This window comes from Leuciscus leuciscus (genome assembly GCF_965113295.1).
Source record: "Leuciscus leuciscus genome assembly, chromosome: 1".
Lineage (NCBI taxonomy): Eukaryota > Metazoa > Chordata > Actinopteri > Cypriniformes > Leuciscidae > Leuciscus > Leuciscus leuciscus.
Genome location: NC_138725.1, coordinates 32107381 through 32133297, shown reverse-complemented (window position 1 = coordinate 32133297; position 25917 = coordinate 32107381). Strand labels below are relative to the sequence as shown.

The 25917-nt window shown below is 37.0% G+C and overlaps 2 protein-coding genes across 4 annotated transcripts; one reads left to right on the top strand and one right to left on the bottom strand.

The window, feature by feature from the left end:
• The first annotated feature begins 5808 nt into the window (after positions 1-5808).
• On the top strand, positions 5809-15872 carry tefb (TEF transcription factor, PAR bZIP family member b). 2 transcript variants are annotated; one of them, XM_082141165.1, is made up of 4 exons: positions 5809-5996; positions 10235-10615; positions 10934-11154; positions 13916-15872. In XM_082141165.1, the coding sequence occupies exons 1-4, from the start codon at positions 5903-5905 to the stop codon at positions 14129-14131; spliced, it is 912 nt and encodes a 303-aa protein (XP_081997291.1). In that variant the 5' UTR covers positions 5809-5902; the 3' UTR covers positions 14132-15872. The 2 variants fall into 2 exon arrangements, with proteins under 2 accessions (XP_081997291.1, XP_081997290.1); XM_082141164.1 differs by lacking the exon at positions 5809-5996 and adding an exon at positions 7678-8150.
• tob2 (transducer of ERBB2, 2) lies at positions 14660-23985 on the bottom strand. 2 transcript variants are annotated; one of them, XM_082141253.1, is made up of 3 exons: positions 23771-23985; positions 23465-23512; positions 14660-21645 (listed from the first exon to the last, which is right to left on the bottom strand). In XM_082141253.1, the coding sequence occupies exon 3, from the start codon at positions 21377-21379 to the stop codon at positions 20228-20230; it is 1152 nt and encodes a 383-aa protein (XP_081997379.1). In that variant the 5' UTR covers positions 21380-21645; positions 23465-23512; positions 23771-23985; the 3' UTR covers positions 14660-20227. The 2 variants fall into 2 exon arrangements, with proteins under 2 accessions (XP_081997379.1, XP_081997378.1); XM_082141252.1 differs by lacking the exon at positions 23465-23512.
• Between the last annotated feature and the right edge of the window lie 1932 nt (positions 23986-25917).

Here is a 25917-nt window from a genome sequence, read left to right as displayed (position 1 = left end):
AACGAACGTCCTGCCTATCCTCTGGCCACTCAATAGATAATCTGTGAACTGCTCTCGTGACAACATCGAGCAATTCCTCAAAAGCGTGAGACTGAGGTGGCGAATCCTCAGACTCAGATTCAATACTAACAACGTCCAACTCCTCAGAGCTGGACAATTGCAGTATTGGTGCCTCCATCGGGGGGGAAGAAACCGCAGCGCGTGCTTCCACACCCTGATGAGAGGCACTGGATCTATCAGAAGGATGTTGAGATAAGGCAGAGCCCGTCTCAACATCCACTGATAAATCCATTTGCGAACCCCAGGTCTGTGATTGCCGCCGTGCCTCGGCAGCGGCGGGACCAGAGCCCTGGGGAACGCGATCGGGATCGGGACTCTAAACTGCTGCTTGCTCGCCATACTGAATATATATATATATAATATAGACAGACAACACCAAATAACAAGGACAGATTCAACACAGAGCGCAACTGAAGACTCAGAAAAGCTTTCGTTTTCTGTTTCGGGCCGGCTTTTATAGCTTCCTGGTACGTGACGTCACCCGCCTCTGACGTTCCGCCACACCATTGGACTGATTTTACATGTGCTTCAAGACGTCATCACGCAAAGCGTTCCCATAGCGTCAGTTTTCGACGCAACGGGAGTTCCCTTGAAAGGGAACTTCAGAAGCGTAAATGAAATCTCTGGAAGCGCATTTGTAAGTTCAGATCAGCGAACGAAATATGAGAAATAGTTAGCAAAACATGCAGTGTATTAAAAATGAAGTCAAAAAATTTGCCTGCGATTTATTATTTTTCAGTTTCAAAGATATTTTATTCAGTTTCAATTTATATTTTAATTAGTTTCTTGAAAAGCTACGTTCATTATTATTGGAACAAAATTAATTCCATAGATCGGTGTAACGAGGGAGGCACGGTTTTACTTTTTCATTGGAGCGAATGGGAAACTCCAAAATGCAAATACTTCAAAGTGTGATGAAACTGCTTACCAAATTAAACCGTGCATCTGCCAGGCGCAGATTAAAAGCAGAGCGGGATCTGATAGGTTCCACTCACACAGCACTGACGAATGTCAGTACCACTTCCACCACTTTATATAGCAATAAACAGTGCAAGTTGCCTTTTCCATTCATATTCGACACAGAATTATTAGAATCCATATACCCTTGGCAATGAGGAGCATGGTTTTACCTCTTACATTAGGAGTTAACTCATTGGTTAAAGGGATGGTTCACCTAAATGAAAATTGTCATAATTTAATCACCCAAAGTTTGGAACACAAAAGAAGATTATTTTGAGAAATTACTGGTCAATGGCAACCAACGTGGTTTGGTTACCAACATTCTTCAAAATATTTCCTTTTTTGCTCTGCAGAATAGCAGTGAACGTAGCCTACTTTTGCATAGCTCAAAATCAGTGCTTTAAAGTCAAATTTGGATTTCTATGCATTTGTTCAATAGTATATTCAATGCAGTATTCAATAATATCTAGGCATATTATTATTATTTGTTTCTCTCCTGTTTTATTATGAATTAAATTACTCTAGTTTAAGGCCTGGGTGAGCTTGAATTTTCCAGGGCTGAATTGTAGCCCCAGTCCAGTCCTGGGTTCAGGTGTGTTCATGGCAAAACCTCATGGCAATTCTAAATGCATCATGTTCACACTTAAACTGTACATGTTACCTTTGTTGCAAGAGAACAAACTGAACACTTCACATCAACATATTTCTATTCAGTCACATGACTGGCACAGAGACCTGGAGGGCAAAACATTCAAAGAACTGCAGAACCGGTTAATCTGTTTCAAGCCATACAGATCACCTCTCAAAAGAAGAAAAACTCAAATATTTTAACAGCCCTCCAGGTTGTAAAAATATTAATGCTTCTTTCTTTATTACTTCTTTCTATATGCTTTCTTTTATTGCCAACAGGAAAGCAAGACATTTTCAAATAAAGTCACTTTCACATTGCATAAAACTGGTTTCTGTCTGTCTTGTCTGACAACAGTGGGTAAAAATGTAAGCTAGTTTCTGTGAAAATGAGGCATAATGTGAATAAATGAAAGAGAAAACAGCAGCTGACCATAAACACAACAACAAAATACAGATGGAGTAAAATCATTCTTAATTAGTAATTACTTTCCATTAAACCTAAAAACAAACAGCATGCATGGAAAGTATCATAAATGCAAACCTTTATATTGTTTGTATCGGATACATGATCAAAATCCCACAATAAAAGCTTTATTATCCTCTACAAATAATTTTTCAATCCAAGAAGTAAAAACCAAAAGTCAATTTTCTAAATGTGTGTTTTACTGTTGTAAATGATGACAGAGTAGGCTAACTATAGAGTCGTTTCTCATGTTAATCGGCACACTGTCCTCTGGTGGAGAGACTGTAGAACTGCAGCTCCAGATATTACAGTAGTAGTTCTTATTTTATTCAAATCTGAGAAGTTTATGTTGGTCAGAAATAGCTTGCTCAGCTAACTCTCGCTTTCTTTTCACATATCGGGCCAGTGCAGCAACAGAAATGCAGAACTCCTCAGCTACCTTTCTTTATTGACCTGCCTTCCTCTAGCATTTCAAGGCCTCTCTAAGAGCTGTGCTGCCTATCCTCTATCTGTGGTCCTAAATCTGAAACGGGACATCCTGGAACAGGAATAGCACAAACAAAGTCCACACATAGACTACACAACATAGCCTTACACACACAAACAGCCTCTGCATGTGCATTTTATTGTCTATGATTGAACTCTGTTACTGCACTACCAGTCAAAAGTTTTGGATCTGTAAGATTTTTAATGTTTTTAAAATAAGTCTCACCAAGGTTGCATTTATTTGATAAAAAAAAAGAAAGAAAGAAAAACAGTAATATTGTTAAACATTATGACAATTTCAAATAACTGTTTTCTATTTTAATATATCATTTATTCCTGTGATCAAAGCTGAATATTCAGCATCATTACTCCAGTCTTTAGTGTCACATGATCCTTCAGAAATAATTCTAATATGATGATTTGATGCTCAAAAACATTCATTATAATTATCAATGTTGAAAACAGTGTAAAAAAAAAAAGCTGTATTCTTTGATGAATAAAAAGTTCAAAAGCAATTAAAAACAGCATTTATTTGAAATAGAATCTTTTGTAAAATAACAAAATGCTATCCTCATAATCATGTTTTAAATTCCTTTCCGTAGTATGTGTCTAAATGTGCCTTTTAAACTGTTATTATTCATAACACTGTACAAGTAAACAGCATTTGAGGAGTTTTGTGGTTGAAATTTTAAAAAGTAACAATCACTCACGGGTCAATTTGACCCCCATAGGAATGAATGGAATGAATGGAATACTAGAAGAACCTAAAAATGCTCACATTTTTATAAAAGGATTTTATAATGTCTATGTGTATCTGAATGCATACTGAACAGACACTGACTCTAGGACCCAGAGGAACACCTCATTTGCTCCATATAGTCATGAAATATCATGTTATATTATTTTTTACCACAAGAGGTCGGCAAAGACACCTAATGTAAGATATTTTGAGCTCAATTAAAAGGGTTATGCATGAAATTGTGAGTTATTTTGAATTTAAATTGAAGAATGTGCTTTTACTATTTAATGATTATTTATTGATCAAATCTAGTAATTTTAAAGGTAAATATATTTTTTAAATCTTTCAAAAAATGGATAAAAAAAAATAAAAAAAAGGTTTAACAAAGGTTGCTTTACTATTTTAAATTCCGCTAGGTGCCACTAGTGTCGCAGAAACGACATACTTCACCTTTAAACACTAAAGAGCCGGCTCTAATTGCACAGTGTGATCAAGTGTGACCGGCCGCCATGTTAAAAAATGAAAACAAAAACAAAGCAAGAGATCCAACCCGAGTCCTGTGGCCTGTACCATGACAGTAGTTGAACAAACTCAGGGTTACAAGAGTAGTTGAGTTGACAAAACCAAACCAATCCAACCAGGCTTTGTTGGTACAATAACACTGATCAGCAACTTTCTCTGTCAACTTAGGGCTGGGTTGATCCATAATATCAGTGTTTTTTCCGAATCCATAATATCAGTGTTTTTTCTCACCCAACCAAATTAGTACCTACTGTTTTTTGACAAACAGGTCGTGTGGGAATTTAATTGCCGTCTGAATCCACATCTCTGAGTTTACAAGAAGAGATTCAAAATTCACTGTTTAAATCCTTTTTGATCACTGCCGAGCAAGATGTAAACGTAAGATGTAAACTTTTAATACTGAAATGCTGAAAGTATTTACAAGAACAATATTTCATCGCAGCTCCACCTCAGCGAAAAATGGGAAAGAGAAGAAAGCACGTAACATTTTTGAAATGGTTATTGTGGCAGCAATATATGATACAATTTTTAAATATGTAGGCTAGGCTATTATAGGCTATTATAGTTTGGATTATTTTTTATAATATCCAATAGTCCTAATAAATGTAATTTCAACTATTTCTGTAGTGCTTCTTTTATATAGAACACCACTTTCTAGCATAAAGCAGTGAAACAGCGCCTGGACAAGAGAATAATTGATTCTCAAGCCATCGATATCAACAGATTCAGCAGCATCGCCACGGACAGCGCCGGGTAACGTCGCACGTAAGAAGGGATATCTTAAGCAGCTTCCTAAGGTATAGTTCGGGGAACACGACTAGTAACGGTATACCTTTAGTTAAGTTATACCTTAAGAGTCTTCGTAGCGCATCGTTATCGGGAAACCCAGCCCAGGCTTTGATCCTGTGTTTAGGAGTTTATGTGTGACATCAGCAGCAAACAGCCAATCAAAAGCTGAGGAACAGTGAAACTGAGATTCAATTCTCTCTTCTGCAGAATTTTACGAGATTTAAAAATATTAAGAATTTTAACAAATTTACACAGCAAGAAGAAAACAGCTGTCTATGAAAGATGAACAATTCTTGCTATATCAGTGCATGTAAAATGTGTGAGGTTAGTTTATATAGAGAGAATTGAACATTTAAGCTCACATGTAGTCATTTTTAAAACTTTATCTATGGATTCTAAAGATTATTTATAATTACCTTTAGCCTATATATTTATATTCATTTAAAATGTGCTTACTGCTTTATAATCATTTATAAACAAAAATTTGGAATTTATCGTACGTATAAATTGTAGTTAATATAGTTCACGGCGTGAGTTCGACACAGAAGTGTAAATTAGGCTAAAGTCACTCCATCTGTTTCTACTCCAAATTAAAGGTCACTACATAGCAGATGATTTTTAAAGACAAATCGTCTAGCTTTTAGGAATGCTTATTTACAATAATAATTTTGTATGATTTAGAAATTATGTAATTATTTCACCCATAGTCCATTACACATGTACAATTTTAGGTTATTAATTATTATGCACTTAGTTTAAAAGAATATAAACATATAAAAGGTAATATAAATAAGCTTTAGAATCATAGATAAAAATGACTAGACCTACATGTAAATGTTCAAAATGTTCTATACCTAGGCCTCGATAACACTTAAATTAAAAACTAAATACCAACATGGTACAGGCTCCGGATTTCACAACAGGCCCTGATAACAACCATATCACGAAGAGATATCACAATAATGTCGGAGTTAAAAGAATTAAATTTTTTTTTTTTTTTTTTATGTATTCTTATGTTAGGCTACATACTTGCATTGCAAATGGACAGTTAAATGCTTAGTGATTTACCTTATTTTTTTGTTGTTGAGCGAACTAGATTAATGTCACGTGGTTAATTTGCATATATATGAGGATGGGCGTGGTCTGACGCACGCAGGTCATGACGTTTGTTTTTACAAATGCGACACAAAGTTTGCTGTTATCAGCCGAGATTCTGCTTTATTGTATGACTTTATTCAGTGTTGGACTTCAACATGTCTAATATGAGTGACTTTACTCCGAATGAGATCCAACAAGTTTTCAAAACTTACCTGGAAAATCCCCTCCTGTCCATCTATAATGACAGTGGTAAGAATTCACTTATTTTCTGGTACTTAACTTGTGCATTTTCTACTTTTCACCTGTTGTATATGGTACACTATGTACAGTATGTTGCACAGTATCTTATAGGCGTGTAGTGTGAATATCATGCAGGCATAAATGCAAATAGATCAATCGTTTTAAAAGTATGAAAGTGCATCACGAGATTAATCAGAGTTGAAGGTGATTTGGTCAGATTCTAACAGTCATTATATGAAACAAAAAAAAGCTGAGTACCAGAATCCCTCATAGGATCAGATTAAAAAACCTCTCTGATTACAGATCCAAATAAATGTGGATTACATTACATACTATCTAAAAACAGTTTGTGTGCAGCTAAAGAAATGGATTTGAAAAGCTGCTGTATCGTGAGAATAAAGATGTCAAGATGAACTAACACCTGTAAACTGATCATGGTTTAGTGTCTATTATCTGGTGATTCTCCAGTTACAGGAACCTTAATAAAAAGTCTTGTTTTCAGTTATTTAGTCCTCTGTATGGGAACAAGAAGCTGAATTCCTCCAAAATGTCATACTAAATATTTGAGTAAAAATACCTCTGTTGTATAAAGTATAAGTGCCCTTATCAATCCTCTGCAATTTACACATGAAGTACAACTCATAGCCTAATGCATCACATTCATGTCAGTGGAAACCGGTTGATTTAGCTGTGTCATTTGAATTAAAGACATTGATGTTCTCTCTGAAATAGAGCAGATTCAAACAGCAGAATGTTTGATTATAATTGTGTCATTGATGCATGAATCTGACATTCATTGTGTTTGGTGTGAAAGCTTGTGCTCTTTCTAATCTGTTACACATTCTCTCATTTCAGTGCGGTTCAAGAGCAACAGAACAAAATGTTCCCTTCTAACCCTGTGTGTATGTCACATGCATGCTCTGCTATACTCTGCACATATTTCAATATTACCTTGTTTAAACTCAATTTGTCGTTTTAACTCATGTTAATACCAGTTAGTTGGATCAAATATTCTTAAATACTGAGGTGACCTTGAGTATAAACACCACAGTACTTTTTGTAATGGTTAGTTCACCCTAAAATGGAAATTGTCATTATTTACATCATATCCTTGTGTCTATCCAAACACATATGACTATTTCTAATGTGAAACACAAAAGGATAATATTCGGAGAATATCTTGTTATGAAGTTAATGGGGACTGGAGCTCCAAAAGGGCATCATACAAGTAGTCCATATGACTCGTGCAAATATGTTCCCGAGGATGTAGGCTAAAGTTGGTGTGTGGAATGCAAAGACCTGTTTTTTTCCGTTCACTCGTTGTTATTTGAAGCATCTGGTTCATAGGGAACAGCCCTGAAACCAAACGCGACGGTAAACACCTTTGTGGTGATTATAAATACACGCCATGTCTTGCAGAGCCTGTACTCCGCACGTGCAGAAGCCCCGCCCAATTAGCGCGTGCTCGTGCTGACATCACGTGTGGAGACACGAGCTCACCGTGCGGAAAAATACCACTACACGAGTACATACATACACACTGTAGTGAAGATGTTTTAAAGTATCAAGAAGTTCCATCTAAAATCGCATGGATATATAATGCTTACCGTTCATTTGTGAAAAGTAAGTGAGTTTATTAATAGGCTATAATGTGCCTTTTTGATGCATGTTGTTGGGTCATGATGATGTTGAGTCTATTTTGCCTGTGTCTCGTGTTCAGGGTCATTATAAGGACATTCTTCGTTTGTTTTCGGAACAAAGCGACGAGCGTTCAGCTTGTTTCGCGTATTGTTGTGGCGCTGCCCGCGGATGAACAGTTGACCAGTCAGAGAGCTTGTCTGCTTAAATATTCATGTCCCGTTGGCCAGACCACCAATCAGCGCTTCGAGCGGGGCGTTCCTCATGAATATGTAATTGCTTTGCCCTATACGCTACGATCGAGTGGATCTCCACGGTGTTGTTTTGGCAGATTCTCAAACAGGAACAGGAGGTTTAACGAATATAAGCGATATCGCCGAAGCTTGCTTATTTTCCACGATAATATTGAACTAGTCATGCCCGGACAGGCGTCGGTAACGGTGGCCGTCGGTTCTCAGAAATCTTTTGTTTTAAAGAAGATCAGGAATATTCCGCCTCCAAATATACTGGCGGATCAAGACGACGGTAAGAACCATTAAACCTGCCAATATGTGAATCAAATTGGCTACAGATCGTTGTGTTCATCGTGTGTGTTTGTAGTCGTGCACTTGGCTTCACCTCCACAGCTGCCGCGCTCATTGGTTCCTCAAAAGAACAGAAAGTTCCCTCAGAAAAAGTGCTGGTTTATTGACGGTATAAGATGGAAATACCGCGGTACTTTACTATAATAATATCACATTCCTGTTTATACTTGATCGTTTTTACAAGTTGCTTCAAATATCATGGTGTACATGTCAATAAAAAACACATCATTTTATATGACGCCCAATTGAATAAACTGGTGCATATGGTACTTTTTGTTAGTGTTAGTGTTAAGACATTGGGAATAACTGACGTGCTAAAAACCATTAAAACTAGGCAATGGAACATTATTATCATTTGCCACAGTATTACCCTGTTGCTACCATGGCATTACTGTGGTTATTTTGACATGTTCTGTGTAATAATACCATGGTAACGTATTTTTTTGAGGAATCTTAGTGTAATATCAAAACACAATGGCATAATAATTTTGGCATAATTACAGTATATGTAGCCTATATCAGGTTGCCGTGGTATTGTCACCTGATACCATCAAAGTAACATGATATTTTACCACAGGTGTTCCCATGGTCATGGAAAACCTGGAAATTAAATGTTCAAAAGGTGTGGGAACAATGAACATGGGTAGGGAACGATTGCCAGCTTAATTAATCATGTTCAAAGAATATTAGTGTTGGGTAAATTAATAAATGCACATGTAAAGAAATGAAAAAAGGCACATATGCTCCCATAAAACTTAAATAAATTGCAACATTTTGACCAAAGAAGGTCTTTGTCAGGTCGTCATTTTTAAATCAAGATATAAACCATTATATTAACAATGGTAAATTTACTAAAAAGTACTCTAGTGTTAGTGTTTGTCAGTTATATTCCTGTAATCTGGCGTCAAAGAGTGTTTTATTGATCATGTTTTTGTTAACATCTTGTGGGTTTACCTCATTTTGTCCTTTATGGACATTATTGATAATTATAACCCGCATCAGATGTGAATCTGTTTAACTCGTAACTCACATCTCGTTTTAGTGTCAAATCCTCTCTGATGTTTTCTGACCAGCAACTAACAAAGCTAGTTACTGATAACCAACACTAATCTGTGTGTCATGTGACGCCCAATGTCTAAAGGCCTGAATTTCACAAAACCTGTCAGGAACATTTGCGGCTCAAAGTTCACCTCAAAACAAAGAGGAACAATTAAGAAATTATATTTAATTTTGGACCATCAAGTCGTTTTTTGCATTGTCAGAATATTCAATAAAGTATTGTTTTATTACTTGGCGTATTCAGCATCATTTAATAAGGTTTTCTACGCTACGGGAACGCTTTACAATAAGGTTTGTTAGTTAACATTAGTTAACTACATTAGTTAACATGAACTAATAATGAACTGCCCTTCTACAGCATTTATTAATCTTTGTTAATGTTGATTTCAACATTTACGAATACTTTATTAAAATCTTGTTAACATTAGTTAATGCACTGTTAACTAACATGAACTAACAATGAACAGCTGTATTTTTATTAACAAAGATTAACAAATACGGTAACAAACGTATTGCTCATGGCTTGTTAATGTTAGTTAATACATTAACTAATGAACCTTAGTGTAGTGTTACTCGTTTTACATTATGTATGTCTTCTGTGTTTGTAAATCTTCGGTCAATTTTTCTGTGTTTAATAAATGTTACTTCCTGCCAGAAATCATTGTAGAATTTTTAATCATATGTAAATTTAATACAGTGGTGTTTTTTTTGTTTTTGTAAGCTCATTGAAGCTGGCATTGAAATTTCGACAATATCGTTTTACATGTCATGTTTTGAATTGTGTTATTAAAGTTTTTTCTGTATTTAATTAATTTGAAAAAAGAAAACATAAAAAAAATTTAATCATATGTAAATTTAAAACTTTTTAATGTAGTGGATTTTTCAATCTAAGCTGGCATTGAAATGTCTACAACATACGACTTCTCTTCTGTGATATTTGCCTTAACTGTAGTCCCTCTCTCGCAGACATCGAGAAGGAGAAGCAGGGTTCGGCTGGCGATGGGACGTTGGGGGGCAGTGATGGTTCGGGGGGCGTCTCCGCCTCGCTCACGCCCACCATCTGGAACAAGACCATCCCGTACGACGGCGAGAACTTCCACCTGGAGTACATGGACCTGGACGAGTTCCTGCTGGAGAACGGGATCCCCGTCACGCTGGAGGAGGAGCTGAGCAGGAGCCTGGAGGCCGAACGGCACGCGAACGGAGACGCGCCGGAGGAAAACACACAAACAAACAAACAGATACCTAAGGAGGAGCGGGACGGGGGAGACGAGGAGCCCGAGGAGGACTCGCTCTCTGTGAGGGATGTGGAGGAACAAGAAGTGAGCGATGATGAGACGACAACAGGTGAGGCGACAAACAAACATGTTTCATTGGTTTTGTACCAGGTAAACACCTCTGATTGCACAATATTATTATATTATAGCTAGTTATTTATAAACATGCTAACACCTTTAGTTATGTCCCATCAACAGCTTTAATGTGGCTACCTTTAATTAGCTTAGCTTAAAGTGCAGTTAGCTAGTGTTTCAGAAGAGGATCTTCATCAGGGTCATTGAGCTTGAGATGTCGTGCTGTAGGATCTGAACATGATGACTACATGCTATCGGCTCACAGGTGTTTTCTCAGACATCCTGACAGAATCGCTCTGTTCTTCCCCGCCAGACTCCAGAGACGAGCCGGAGCGCGTGACTCCGACCCCGATGGACCCCGAGGAGATCGAGGTGAACGTCTCCTTCCAGCCGGACCCCACAGACCTGGTCCTGTCCAGCGTTCCTGGAGGAGAGCTCTTCAACCCACGCAAACACCGCTTCTCAGAGGACGAGCTCAAGCCGCAGCCAATGATCAAGAAGGCCAAGAAAGTGTTCGTTGCCGAGGATGCGAAGGTGAGGCTGAAAACTGTCTGAGATTCAGTGAAATTCAGTCATTCAAAACGTGTTTAGATCTGTCGCTAGTCATCCCGGAAAAATAACGATTACAAATCTGATGCTTAGAAGTTCTTTAGCTATCATGCTAGCTTGCTATTTGGTGTTCTTCGCTGCTGAAATCATAATATAAATGCAAAAATTCATACTGACTGTTCAGTGGATTAACTTGAGATGCCTGTCAATAACTTCTGATTGATCCATCATACATACAGTCAACATGAATTACTCTTCGCAATCCGTTTCACTTCTGTTATCTGACATTTCCAGGCAAAACTGGACATAAACTGTAGGGCTGGACTTGATTTCGACCCGTCATGAATTGACTGGACGAAATAAAGTGGGTGTTTGGTACCAATGTGGAGCCAGAGCTAGCTAAAAAATGAATTATTCCCAAAAAGACCATGAACTTGAACTAGGAAAATAACTTAATTTTGACATTTATTGATCACAATAATGAGCTGCTTTTTCAAAGTCTAAAAATGCAACTACAAAAGTATCCATCACTTTACCATCTCGCTTTTCCACTAAAACACAAGCGCAATATTCGGGTTCTGGGAGTGAAAACCCCCATTCATTTTCTTTTTAATAGGTGGACTGACTTTAATCTCAGAAGCCTATAACGACAGACGGTCCACTTTAGTTCAGTTTATTTCTTATATTTACATTAATTGTAAAAAAAAAAACAAAAAAAAAAAAAAAAATAACTATGTTTTATCCCCTTGTTTCGTCAACGATTTGCATGAATGACAAACTCAAAACAAACAGTTTGCTGAACACGAGTTCTTCTGGCTTGTTGACTCAAGTTATCTTTAGAAAGCTGACTATGGAGTTCAAAAACTGTTATTAGTATAGACATGTATGAGATCAGACATAAAAACTAAAATATTAATGATTGATATATATATATATATATATATATATATATATATATATATATATATATATATATATAAAATTAATGAACAATTAATATATATTAAATAAATACATTTTGGTGAACTTCACTTCCATGATCCTGCAGAGAAATATCTCTACTTTTATGTTTGTATTTGTGTTATTTTAGAATTATTAATATAGCTACTATTTTAGTTTTTATTTATATTTTGAATTTGTTTTTATTTATATTTTTCACTTCATTTGAATTAGTCTTTGTTTGTTTTTTTTGTTTTTTTTTAAATATGCTTGTATCATAAATATAGTATGCATGTAAATGTTATTAATTTTAAAATATATTTAAAATATATTTGGATGAAGAACTACAGTAACATGATCCAGCAGAGGATCAGTAGTATCATTAATATACTATTATAGTTTTTGTTACTATTTTGAATGTTTTTTTTTATTTTTATATTTTCATCTTTCATTTAAATTTTAATAACATTTTTAGTCATTTTGTTCTGCTTTTGTCTTTAAAAAAATAAATAAAAAAATATTCATTTTAAATAAATTTTTAGTTACTTATTTTAGTACTTTAAGTTAACCTAAACATATTAGAAATGTTTTTATGTATATTTGAGTTTAGTTCAGTTACTGCTTTTTTTCCAAGTAACGAAACAATTCTTTAATTGTTTTAGTTTGTAAACAATAATATCCGTGTCATTTTGCAGTGAACATAAATTACATTGTTTCTATACTTATAGTAAACAACTTTAAATTTAAAGTTTTTTTGTTCTTTGATCAGTTTTTAATTATTAAATTGTTTGCAATATTTAAGGGGATTGAACTCGTTAAGTTCACAGCATTCGTCTTCTTGACTGATTTTCAAATACTTCTTTGCTTGAAATCAAACTGTTTATGTTGTGATTCTTCTCGTAGAGCTGCTTGATTTTGTTCATGATTATAACCTATTTTAACAAAGACTTAAAAAAAAATAGGGAATAAAAGGGAATAAGTTTAAGGGAATTTTGGGAATATTCATAAATTTAAGGGAATTAATAAGTGAATTAATAATTAATACATTTAAGAGAATAAAAAAAATGTAAATACTAAGTTGGCCGACACTGTACACTGCACTGTACTTCTGCTGATGCGTTCTTATTAGGGCTGGATATTGATTACGATGTTCCAAGCTCTCAATTCGATTCGATGAATATCGATTTAATACAAATCCTATATTTATCAAATTTAAAAAAAGAACAGTGAACATAAGTTTACAAGTGGTTGATTAATAAAAAAAAATTAAGAGCCACAAACCTGTATATTAAACTCTTTTTATTTTAGGTACACTTGTGTACATTAACACAGAACCCAGCTCTATATTTCAAATGCATACAATGAATAGACAGGATTTTGATGCACGATGAAAGTTGATGCTGAAAATTGGACCTGTCAGAACAGTCTCATGCTTTGATCAAACAGGATCCGGTTATTTTATGTTTAAGAGAAAACAAATATAAAATCCAGCAGCATTTGCTGTAACATGGAGGCTGCAAGCCTATGAACAGTGGAGGAAAACTAACACTGGCTTTTGGGTAATAGATAAATAAATATGGAAAAAAATCGATTCGTGACCTTTGAGAATCATGTTTGAATCGACCACATAAAAAAAAAAAAAAGATTTATCAAAAAAAAAAATGTTACGCCCAGCCCTAGTTCTTATAATACATGAGACACAGACTATGAAAAAAATCGATTTACAACATGTTTTTGTTAGCTGTTTTTGATTAAGAACATGTAGTGATATGTACATGTAACGAGATGTTCACGCTGTTCCCCACAGGATGACAAATACTGGTGTCGGAGGAAGAAGAACAACGTGGCGGCGAAGCGCTCGCGGGACGCCCGGCGCCTGAAGGAGAACCAGATCGCGGTGCGCGCCTCGTTCCTGGAGCGGGAGAACGCAGCGATGCGTCGCGAGGTGGCCGAGCTGCGGAAAGACTGCGGCCGCTGCCAGAAGATAATGTCCCTGTACGAGGCCAAGTACGGTGCGCTGTGAGGGACACACTCACCCGGACACTCATCACTCACTCCGTGGCCGACGCCAGCGTTCAGTAGCGTTTTAAACAAGATCTAACAGTGAAAGGGCACCATATAAGATACCACAGCATGACCTTTGACCCCTCATACCTCATCCACAAACCCCCAGTGTGGCCCGAACAGCGAGTTTAGAGATCATTCAGTGTGGAGACGAGGTGAAGACGCCAACGTGGGCCGAACGGGAAACGTTTCCAGTCTGCGAAAGTTTCCAGAAGGCGTTAAAAACGAGTCTTGAGAGCGTTTGGTCCGATTAACCGTGACCTCGCGGCTCTTTTCGGCTAGTTTTGAGTGTGTTTTCTCCCCTTGTTTGCACTCGACATGTCGTTATTTATGTTTGTGTACAGGTTTGTTGAAGAAAACACAATATGAAGCTTCTTTATTCCAGAGTCGAGTGCAGATCGACGACACAGAGAGACGGGAGTCTGTACATAAATACGCTTGAGTCCGAGTGTCGTTGCTCTTCCAGACGGATCTCATGATGTGAACGGGCTGCATTTTTCCCAAACGTGACTCGGGACAGTTGGGTTTTAACTGTGAGCGAGGAATCGGACTGGATCTGTTTTGTTTTCAGGGTTTAATCCAGGGCAATAATACGTGACTCATCTTTACCTCAGAGTAGATGCATCTAACAAGCGGATGTTTTTATTGGTTTTAACTTTAAATGTCGGTGTTTTGTTTCGTTTGCTGTAGTTGCGTCAGTCATAAAACACAAGCAGAATGAATTTCTGTGCTAAATGTTTTTGGGGTCTTTTTATTCTAATTAATAATGCATTCAATATCGCATTTTTACTGCATTAATAATAATAATAATAACAATGCATTTTGATAAATTCTTGCATTTGTAGACCATTGTGGAAAAAATGTGATTGTTTTTTTGACATGTAAACCGTGCAGTGAGTCGATGACATTAGTCTCACTAGTTCTTCGCTGGTTTTTCAAAGGGACGTGTTTTTTTTTTTTAAATAGCAAAAAGTCATAATGTGCTTCCAGTGTTTTATGGATTTTGATAGATTATTAGTTATATATGTGGTTTGTTTTCAGTGCTCATAAAAGTCATGACCACAAAGTGTGCTTACAACTTCTTCTTTTTTTTGACGAAGCTATGAAAACATCATTTTTATTTTCATATATATATATATATATGTATATATATATATATGCATTTTAAAAGCTAATGTAATCAGGATTGTGTTTCTGTAAAACGGGTTACAAGCACTTACAGGCAAAAATATAGTCGTTAGTGCATGCTGATGTCATAGTGATGTCACAGTTGGCGTGTCCTTCTCTTTTGGTATTTTTGTTGTGTTTTAAATGAGCGTAGCGCGCTGCTCTTTTTTACTCCTGTTTGATTTCGTTTCATTCTTCAAACCAAACAATACAAAACTTTCTCCTGTCAGTTACTGTGTTTTTAATGAAGTTTGAATTTCTAGGCCGATTTTATTGATTTAAACTGAATTGTGACTGAATTTAAATTTCCTTTAAATCTGTTACATAAACTCCAGACTGTGTCAGACTCTATAAAGCTCAAATGTAGCAAATTACTTTGTCTGTAATAAAACCATTTAACTTGCATTTTTTTAAATGTTTTTTTTTTTTTAAACTGATGTGCTGTTTTTATAAAAAGACACTTTCCTCGTGCTATGCAGTATGTTATGACTGTATCTTGTATCATGCATATTAATAAAGGAAGATAAAAATGATCTAACCTTGTTGAGGTCATGATGGATGTGCACTGTGATTGGCTGTTGCTGGTGACGTCACGTGCGCTAGACATCTGCAGTGGCGACAGTGATGAATGAATGACCTTGCGCGTGCACGCGAGCATCTGTGCAGTAATGTTTACATTTAACGCGATTTTCGATTCGACTGCGATGCTTTTCCATTATTATTCAATATAAACACGCGCTAGACGGACACGTTGAATCGTTGCGCTCGCGCATGACGTGGCGTTCTAAAAACGCGGAGCTCAAGTTTAAAGAAGTTCGGCTTTTAAAAAACGCGTTTTCGTTCCATTTAGCCGCGTTTGCGGTTATTAAAAGAGCGCGTTCTCTGTGAACCGGTCCTGATTCTATATAAATCTGGTTTTGTTTGTAGATGGTTCGCACGTCTATCCTCTGGAAGTGGGGTGTGGGGTGTGTGTGTGTGTGTGTGTGTGTGTGTGTGTGTGTGTGTGTGTGTGTGTGTGTGTTTTCCTCCTCCATGCGTCGGATTCATTCATTATTATTCTCAGCGTGATGTTGCGTAACAATCATCCGAACACCCGAGCGTCGTTACATAACATCTGCTTCAGAGACACAATGATCTGTGTCTGACTCTGAAGAGAGAGAAAAGTCACATCTGTCTTAGAGGCGAGCTCATGTATTCTCTTACTTAAATATGAAGATGAAGTCTCAGGATTTTATGTGACTAATCAAAGTGTTTTTATGGTCAGACATTCTCAAGATTTCTCATCAGGTTATGGTTTAGTTCACGTGCTGCTGAGAGACACTAAACATCACAGTTTGATTGGTAATAAATAAACACAAATGTAAGTATAACACATGTAATGAAACACCTGCATGCCTCATTTAATTTAAACAGTAACAAGTAGCATACATTTGATTTTTTTAAAGTTAGTACTAATATCGGTTAATGCACTGTGAACTAAATTCTATTTTTACTAGCCTATTTAACATGAACAAGGATTAATAAATGATTTTATATATTAAAAAAAAAGTGTATATATATATATATAGTTCATTGTTAATGTTATGATCACTTCCATATCTCCTTATGTACCTCCAGCATGTTTGACATCATGTAATTGATTCATTACCTGAGTTTATTTACTGACGTCCTGATTTTTATTTTATTTATTTTATGGCTGAAAGTCTTTTTGCTGTTCCATAGGACGACATTCTTGTCTCAAACATGTTCTTTTGATACAAGCAAAATAACCCATTACGGACAGGTTTTTTTCTCATGCCTTTTTTCTTTTTTTATCAACACAAAATCTCAATAAATGAACTTGACCTTCCAGGGTCCAGGTGCTCAAAGTTTCATCTGGATCAGAATAATCTAGATTTGGAAATCCCATGTTTTACTATCCAGGATGAGGTAATCCAACTTACTTTTGTGCTGGTTTTTCTAAGCAAAATAGGATTGGATCCAGATACACACTGATTACCAGCTCAATGTAAGCGGCTAGCTGTACAGCAACAGGTGGAAGAATCGATGCGAGACACTTTTAAGAGCTTTAAATGAAGAGAAAGAAAACATCATAAACAACACCTTCCATTTTCAATGTCCTTTAAAGAATCAGACCCTGAAAAGGCAGACGTAAGGTAAAGAAAAGCCACACATACAAACTTATTGTAGACGTGTTGGTCAATCACTACAATGAAAACATTTAGACAGATTTAAACAGCCATGAAAAAAAAAAGTGCAAATGGAGATTATTATTTAAACTTGCTATATTTCCAATTGAAGTTTAATAAAATAAAAGTAAAACATGCGTTTTGAACGGTATTGGAAAACGACATTGCAACGACCCCATGTAAACAGTTCTGTGTCTTGATTGACTGTGGTTGGGGGTCTGAGGTCGTGACCCTGAGCTTTATCAACACAGGTGTTCAAACAGCTGGTCTTGAATACAGCCTGAGAACAGGACCGAGGTTATCATAATAACATGTTGAAATGTTTTCATTCTGCACTTATAGTGTCGAAAAACAAACAATGACCTGCTGAGAAAAAGATGGATATTCATCAGAAAGCTAGTCAAAAATTAAACTTGTCCAGCCCGATTTTATTGATTCATAAACTCTTTTTCGAAATAAATCATTACCCTTTTCTGAAGCAAGCCAATTAAATTCAAATTAATTAATCAAATTAAAAAACCCAGAGCTGGAGTTGTTTGTAAACCTGAAAACTTTTATTGATATTTTCTGCAACTGTTCAGTTTTGCTTTGCATTACATTGCGATACTATCAGAAAATTCTCAAATTGCATATTTATTAGGATTGTTTGCCAATTAGAATAGACTGATCAAATTATAAATCTTTGTATTTGTGTACACTTAAGGATCAATAATATTGATAATGTAAGAAAAACCTACACTGACCAAAGGAGGAACCACTGGCTGAACGTTTTGGGTTTGAGGTTTATCAAGTAAACAGGCATGCTATGGAATAATCTACTTCATGATGTTAAAACATTATGAAAATTAAACCCTTCAAGAGCTTCAACATCCTTCAATAAACAGGAGAAAATGACAAACAGAAAAGAAAAACATCTTTGAATGACTTCTACAGAAAGTACGTTCAGCACTTTGTTAAACATTTTATTAGTCATTTCATCTTGCATATATTTATATTCATATAGTTATTTCTGAAAAAAATAACTTCAGCACGTAAGAAACTAAACAAAAGATCTCAAACATAAGAAATATATACATATTTATGTCATCATGGTATATATCTCTTAATTTGCTTTATAAATGCCATAGAGAACTCTTTTGAAAAAACACGAAAAAATATAGAAAAATTGTAAATAAATTACAAACAAATGTAAAAATACAACCAGTCATAGCATTTATAGAGAAATCTAAACCCCACCCACCCCAAATGAAATCAATGGAACGATTGAAATATTCACGAAGCTGACGTTCACATTTCAACGTCAGCGAGGGACGTCACAACAGGGTCAGGACGTACATACAGTCTCACCCAAAACCCTTCATTTTTAATACAATCTTTAAACTACATTACCAAGCTATAGTTCAGACATAATTGGCATTAAAGGGCAAGTAAAAAGGACCTTTAGCATCTAGCATATAGAGTTTATTGTGAGGCCTTATGAGAGTTTCCAAAGGCCCGATGCGTAAAGTGCAACGCGGCAGGACGGGACGGAACGCTGAGGGGGAAGTGATGTCACAAACGGAACCCATCATAAGGCTCCAACCTTCAAGAAGATTCTAGAACGCAAGCCTCCATCCCAGCACAATAAAACACTTAACAAAACACAGCCACTGCAGTCGGAATATGAGGTAACATTCAGAGTCCTGGAGCTGAGAAAACAAAGTGCAATTTTCACGGGAGCATCTCTCCCAAACTACGATTTATGACCTCTGGAATGCATAAACAATGCATTGAATTCAACATGCTGGAAAGGTAATCTGAGGGTCTCTGCACCAATGACCTTTAATCTCGTGCCCCACCCCTTCAAAGACATTTAGCGGTTTATCAAAACCTCCTCTGCTCCTAAACCAGTACCTTCTGACTGAGAACCTACGTGTAAGAGCGAAACCAATCAGACCCGCACAACAATCCTCCAATCATTCTGCCTGTTCTTCTTCTGTGGCTGAACTTACGAGATCTTGAGAGAATGCGAAAATGTACGACATCAATCCACAATCTGACTCTTGACGGCACTAGAAAAGGGTTCAAACACTGGCTGGTTTCATCAGGATTTGGCTTAATGTGTTCAAACTGAAAAGGAGAATCCTAAAGTTAAACCAATGTACAGAATGTGCAAGTCATGAGCACAAGACCCACATCGGTTCAGAGAACAAGTCATAAAATTACCATAAATCCTCAATTATGACCACTGAGGTGCAACCGAACTGTTAACGTGGCTGATATATCCAGAGAGTCATATTTCTGAACATGAACACAATGCCAGAAATCCCTTTTTAGCATCTAGAATCTTCCATAAGAATATTGGCTTTTTTTTTTTCTGAATCAATTTTAAAAGGAGTAATCAAAGCATAAATCATCAGATTAGGTAGACAAACAATTGGGAAACCATAATCAAGTGACTCATTACTGAAAAACAACAATAGCAATAACACCTGTGTAACAGGAGGCTGGTTACTCCAACTAATAAAATAAAAAAAACATCATGAAACAAGAAACAAATGATTGGTAAGGTAACAATCACAAGCAATACTCAGTTAGTAGTCATAACACTCTTGATTTGTCATGGTGGTCTTGATTTGTCATGGTGGTAAGTAACAATGATTCATGACGGAGGAAAAAGGAAATTCTTTCAGCATTGGGATCTCTTCAGCTCTGAGACTTTAGTTGGCCAACACCACGGGTTGAAAGGCCTGGCCGGAGTACTGCAGGTTGTATCCGAGTCCTTCCACAAATGGAGGCTTATCCATGAAGGAAATTCCACTGTTGGCCCCAATGATTCCCACAGCCTGGCCTGGTGGGGGGCTGGAGAACGGGTCGAAGGAAGCGTGTGGGTGCGGACCCTGGAACGGGGTGATTGGTGCAACTTCTGCATCGAAGTAGAGGGGCCTCTGGGAAATGGGAAACACAAACTCTTTGGCATTAGGAGACAATTGGCTTGGGATGGGTCCAGCCAGAGAGTGCATGGAAAGGGAAAGGGGTTTGTGGTTGACCAGCCCTGGTGGGGAGATGGAGTTGGGAGAGCGGGTGATCATCCTCTGCTGGGGAGCTACGACAACAACGCCAGGACTAGAGGAAACACCAGGGTTCCCACACTTCTTCATCTTCGTGGAGCCAAATTTGGTGGCGGCGAAGCTGGCTGTGGTGAAGGTGATTGGCCTGGAGCTGGATGGAGGGTAGATGAGGCTGGTGCTTGGCGGAGACGGGGTGGATGTGTTGGAGGAATGAGCGCTGGGATTGGTGGGAGTGCTGGGAGTGGCGTAACTGAACAACCCTGGGCAAGATGAGGTAGAAAGTGGAGTTGGCGAACTGGAGAGCGACGGTAGCATGACCGGAGACACCTGGCCTCCGATGGGAACGAACACCTGAGCCTCTGGGTTAAAGCCCAGATTCTTGACTTCCTCGAACTCCAGGTCTCCATTGAGCATGACGTCGGATCTTTCAGCCTCGCATCCTAAACCTGCCGGATCCTCCATGTAGAGAACTTTAATTGCGCCCTTTTCCCCTATCTGGTAGGACACTTCATAAGGGTCGATCCAAATGCTGAGCTCGGGGGGAACGTTGGCTCGGACCTCCTCGGTGTCCAGACCACTTCTTCTGGCTGCCAGCTCCACCACGGGGTCCCTGGGAGCCCCCAGATGGAGGCACCGGAAGGCAGAGCCACGTAAAGGAACCTCGGGGTACCAGTGACCTTCGAAACGGGACACCAGGATACGCTCCAACTCCTCGCCAAACAGATCAGCCCTGCGGCGCGGGAGCTTGTTGTACAAATATGACACGATGAAGTTCAATGCAACCTTCACTTCCAGATGCATGATGAATTTGATTATTTCTTGGGAGTTCTTTTGGTGATACAGGGACCTACGGCCGTCTTAACATCTCTTGCAAATATTAAGGTGAAAGTCTTTAATATGAGCCTTAAATGTCAATTTAAAAGCAAGGGCCTCTGATTTTTGGATTGTTGCTTAGAAATTGCTTAAAAGTGATTGTCAGAGACCAGTTGATTTTTAAAACTCCAGAATTGGCACTGAAGTCCAAAGACTGAGCAGCAGCTCTCCGAGATCCAGTTTCTTCAAAGCCTCTGGAAAGACAAAGACAGACTGGTTAAACAACTATAAACACACAATTCATTGACTGTCAGTGTGCATGTGGGTTTGTTTCAGCAGATGCTGAGGCCAAGGTACCAATCCGTGATTATCCTTATGAAATCCCTCATCTGTCCCGTTGGCTAAAGCACTTAGGATTACATGTGCTAAGAGAGGAAAATTTCAACACCAAATGCACTTGGTTCACTTACACTAGCTTACAGTGTAGCTGTAATTCCATTTTAACAGTAAAACGAAATTTAAAGTGCATATAGTGAAAAAGAACAAGACAATTCTGAACATGCCAGAGTTTACTTTCTTCAGGAAAAAAATAACCCAAGGTTTATGGCGTATAATTTACCTGCACGTGAAATTGAGATGGGAGAAAGCATGCCATCGTTTTAAAATGAGACCAACCATTCATCTAATGACAACACATACTTTCTGTAATAGATTATAATTTGAATAACTAAAGATCAAATTTATTCACTTGAATACTCACATATCTGAGAGGAAACCTTAGAAAGTGCTGATAAAATGGTGCTCCTGAAGGAACGTTTTAAAAAACTACACCTCCCAGCATGCACCACGCCACAGCTTTTGGCGTCATCACCCCGCGTGTGAATGTTGATGTGACGCCTCCGCACTTTTCAAAACACAGATAAGCTCCGTTAAAACCAGTACATTAAATGCACTGCAATCGTTCGATTTATAATAGAGCCGGATCCGCGATGAGTTTCAGCATACGAGGACGGTCACTGCCGGTAAATGTAATGAAATACATATGATTATTCATAAAAGAGACGCGTTTCACGGCCGCTCATACATAGACAGGCCAATAAATCATAAATACCAGCACTATTATTATTTCATCGCATACAGGCATCAATACATTTAAAACGAGTTTTAGACATATGGAGACAAAGGCTAAAACTGATTTGACAATTTCCTTGTGCAATTATCTTATTCACAGCGATAATAATGATAGCTGCCAATTGTAACGTTTGCAAATCAAATATCATCTTTGCTCTATGTATTCTCGGCGGTCATTTAATTACTGTGTTGATATCCATAAGTGATATGAAACTAAACGATCGCGTTCTATTAAAATTTTTTTTTTTTAAATCATGTCGGGCATTCAATGTCACTCAATGTCAACGTTTGATCACATGCCATAACATAAACAACTGCATTTGTGCGTCTGACTGAATAGATTTATTCCTTAATTATTCACAAGCCTGGTTGATCGTTAACACTCCCGCCATCAGACACAAAACACATCCAGCAGATTCACATTATCTGCCTAAACTAAACAACTGAAGCTTCAACTCACAACAACCAGAAGTCTCATTCATCTAGACTTTACTTAGTTTAACTTCTATTATTGTTATTATTCCTATTAGTATTTGGAGGGATCCAAACAAATATCCAACACAACACATTCAAACACAATGATAGTGTAACAGGACAACAAAAACACTAAATCAGCACACACTGTTCTGATGGGATGCGGTGTGTGTGTGTGTGTGTGTGTGTGTGTGTGTGTGTGTTGTTTGGGGGGGTTCCCTTAAAGAAAGTGTTTTCCAACACATGCAACATGAAAACTGAATTATCTAACTCCAAGAGAAACCACAGGGGTTTAATTAAAATCTGCAAATCCTGTGCACCCTGTGTTTTCCATACACACAAAAAACTATAACAGAACAACATGTTCCCTGAAGTTACTCCTGACAGTCAGACATGAAATGAGCTTATAAATACAGCAGCCCCGTTAAACACTCACAGCACACAGATAAATAATCAGCTTTTGCAAACCTTTGGCCTGTTTCAGTCCTCTCAGCACACCATTAAAGCCAAGGACATCTGTGTAAACACACATTTTATCATCAATTTAAATGGCAACACCATACAGCTGCACGCAAATGCCTCAAATATTAGGCCTGTCAATTAGTATCATATTATTGCATCTTTAGATTTGTTTCCTCTCAAGTCTAAAATGGACGACAACTCATCACTCATTCAAAAGAAAAACAAAGATTAGCTATGAATGTACCCATGCAACACGACCCAGCACATATACATTCTGCTTTTATTCTTGATAATTATAAATCAAGTACTTACTGATTCAAAGCTTCTGTTTCTATCCTGCGCTTATGATTTCCATTAATTACATAAGTTTCAATAATCATGCGTTGAAGAAATCCTTCACAGAGAACCACTGCGTTTTGTTCCGTTTGACTGAAACGCACTTTTATTGAGATTGTATTTAATTTTATGTTTATTCATGGCGTGACGTCTCCCCACTCCCGCACGCGCCCGTGTAAACTTCTCTGTTTTGCAGCCTCGTGCATTTATATCGCAGCGCACGCGCTCGCCCCGCCCACCGTGGTGACGTGTTTTCAGCTGGAACTACTTACGGATTAGATCTGCGCGCATTAATAAAAACAATAATAATATCCTGCAAGATGTAACAGTAACTTTTAATGACACTGGTTTAGGACAATATGAATCCCACTCTACTTAAAGTATAAAGTTATGCTTTGTTATAAATTTAATGTATCTACTTTACAAATTTTATATCCACAAAGATAAGTTCAACATAAAACCAGTGTTTAATTGTATTTTCGAAAGATTAAAAAAAGTATTTAAAAACCATTCCATTTTCAGTAAATAATAGAAAGCAAGAGCGTTTTCAATTTGCAATGCCTTTAATTTGTATACTCGAGCCTGATTGATGTATAAATTAATGTCTTACCCTCCTGTTTTTTTGCTGTTGTTTTTCCTCCTATCTTTATTATTTTTCGTTTTCTGTCGTTAGTAAATTATAAAAAAATTAAAAAAACGATTGTATTCTTTTGACAATGGTTTTATTGTCATAATATAGATCTGTGCACGAAACCCACGCGGATTCATAAGTTTTATAAAATGCTCTAAAGTCAAGAAACTTTTAAAAATATTATACTCGTTTTAAAGACGAATATAATGTTTACTTTTAATAAAAGCATGTTTTTACTAGGCCTATTTTATTATCTATAATTTTAAAGACATGTCGATTTGACACTTTTATTAGTCTCAGAGATATTCCTGTTTCAACAACCGCCGGTTTATGTTTATTTTACTTCGTCTCTAATTAATTTGGCGAAGTAATGTTTCCATCTGTGAGGCTGTGCTGCGGGAGGCTAAAAATAAAAGATGTCATAGCAACAATGTAGCTATTGGCTGGGAAACGCGAGGAGCGGCTGGCCATTGGTCGAGAGCAGCGTCCACTCAGCAGGGGGCGTGGTGACGTTTGCTTCAGCATGTGCAACGTGCATTATGGGAATTGGAGTTTCCAAAGAACACAACAAAGCCATATAGGCTACATGCTATTGAAAAGTGATTATATAAACTTAAAAGTGCCTATGAAAATTAAATGTAACTTGACCACATCCTAAAAACTCAAACACAAATAATTAAGTGCATAAGAAAATTATCGGCAACACTTTACAATAAGGTTAATTAGTTAACATTAGTTCATGTATACTAACATTGAGCAATACATTTGTTACAGTATTTATTAATCTTTGTTAATGTTAGTTAATAATAAACAGCGGTTCATTGTTTGTTCATGTTAGTTCACAGTGCATTAACTAATGTTAACAAATGCAACCTTTGATTTTAATAACGTATTAGTAAATGTTGAAATGAATATTAACTGAGATTAATAAATGCTGAAGAAGTATTGTTCATTCTTAGTTCATCTTAACTAAGGTAGTTAAATAATGTTTACTAATGAACTTTATTGTAAAGTGTTACCAAATGTCTCATAATTCGTACTATAAGACAGTGTAAGGAATTATTTCAGTCATAATGTTCACATGCTTACTAAAATATCCTATCTGTTGTAAAACTGACATTTTAATTGCTGGTGCTGCACTGAACCAAGCGTCTAAACATTTACACAGTCTCTGATCTGTTTCTAACAGACTAAACTGTGTTAATAAACATGTTTTTCAGCAGTGCCCTCTGCTAATGCTAACTATACTGCGTGGTTGATGAATCTCAGGTCTTTTAGAAGCAGAAGGTTTCAGTAAGAGCTGCACAAACTCTGGAACGAGCATTTAAAAGACTGCAGATATGTAAACATAAGAATTAGCCAAAAGAAGAGTCAAAGGAGGGCATTTAAAGGGATAGTGCGTTAAAAATTAAAGTAGGATATTCACTCACCCTCAAGTTGTATCAAACCTTTATGAATTTCTTTGTTCTGCTGAACACAAAAGAAGATATTT

Bases quoted from the DNA above. Each gene is read 5' to 3' on its own strand.
- tob2 (XM_082141253.1), bottom strand. From the start codon at position 21,379: ATGCATCTGGAAGTGAAGGTTGCATTGAACTTCATCGTGTCATATTTG.
- tefb (XM_082141164.1), top strand. From the start codon at position 8,042: ATGCCCGGACAGGCGTCGGTAACGGTGGCCGTCGGTTCTCAGAAATCT. The intron at 8,151-10,234 runs GTAAGAACCATT...CCTCTCTCGCAG, and splicing joins ACTGGCGGATCAAGACGACG to ACATCGAGAAGGAGAAGCAG. The intron at 11,155-13,915 runs GTGAGGCTGAAA...TGTTCCCCACAG, and splicing joins TCGTTGCCGAGGATGCGAAG to GATGACAAATACTGGTGTCG.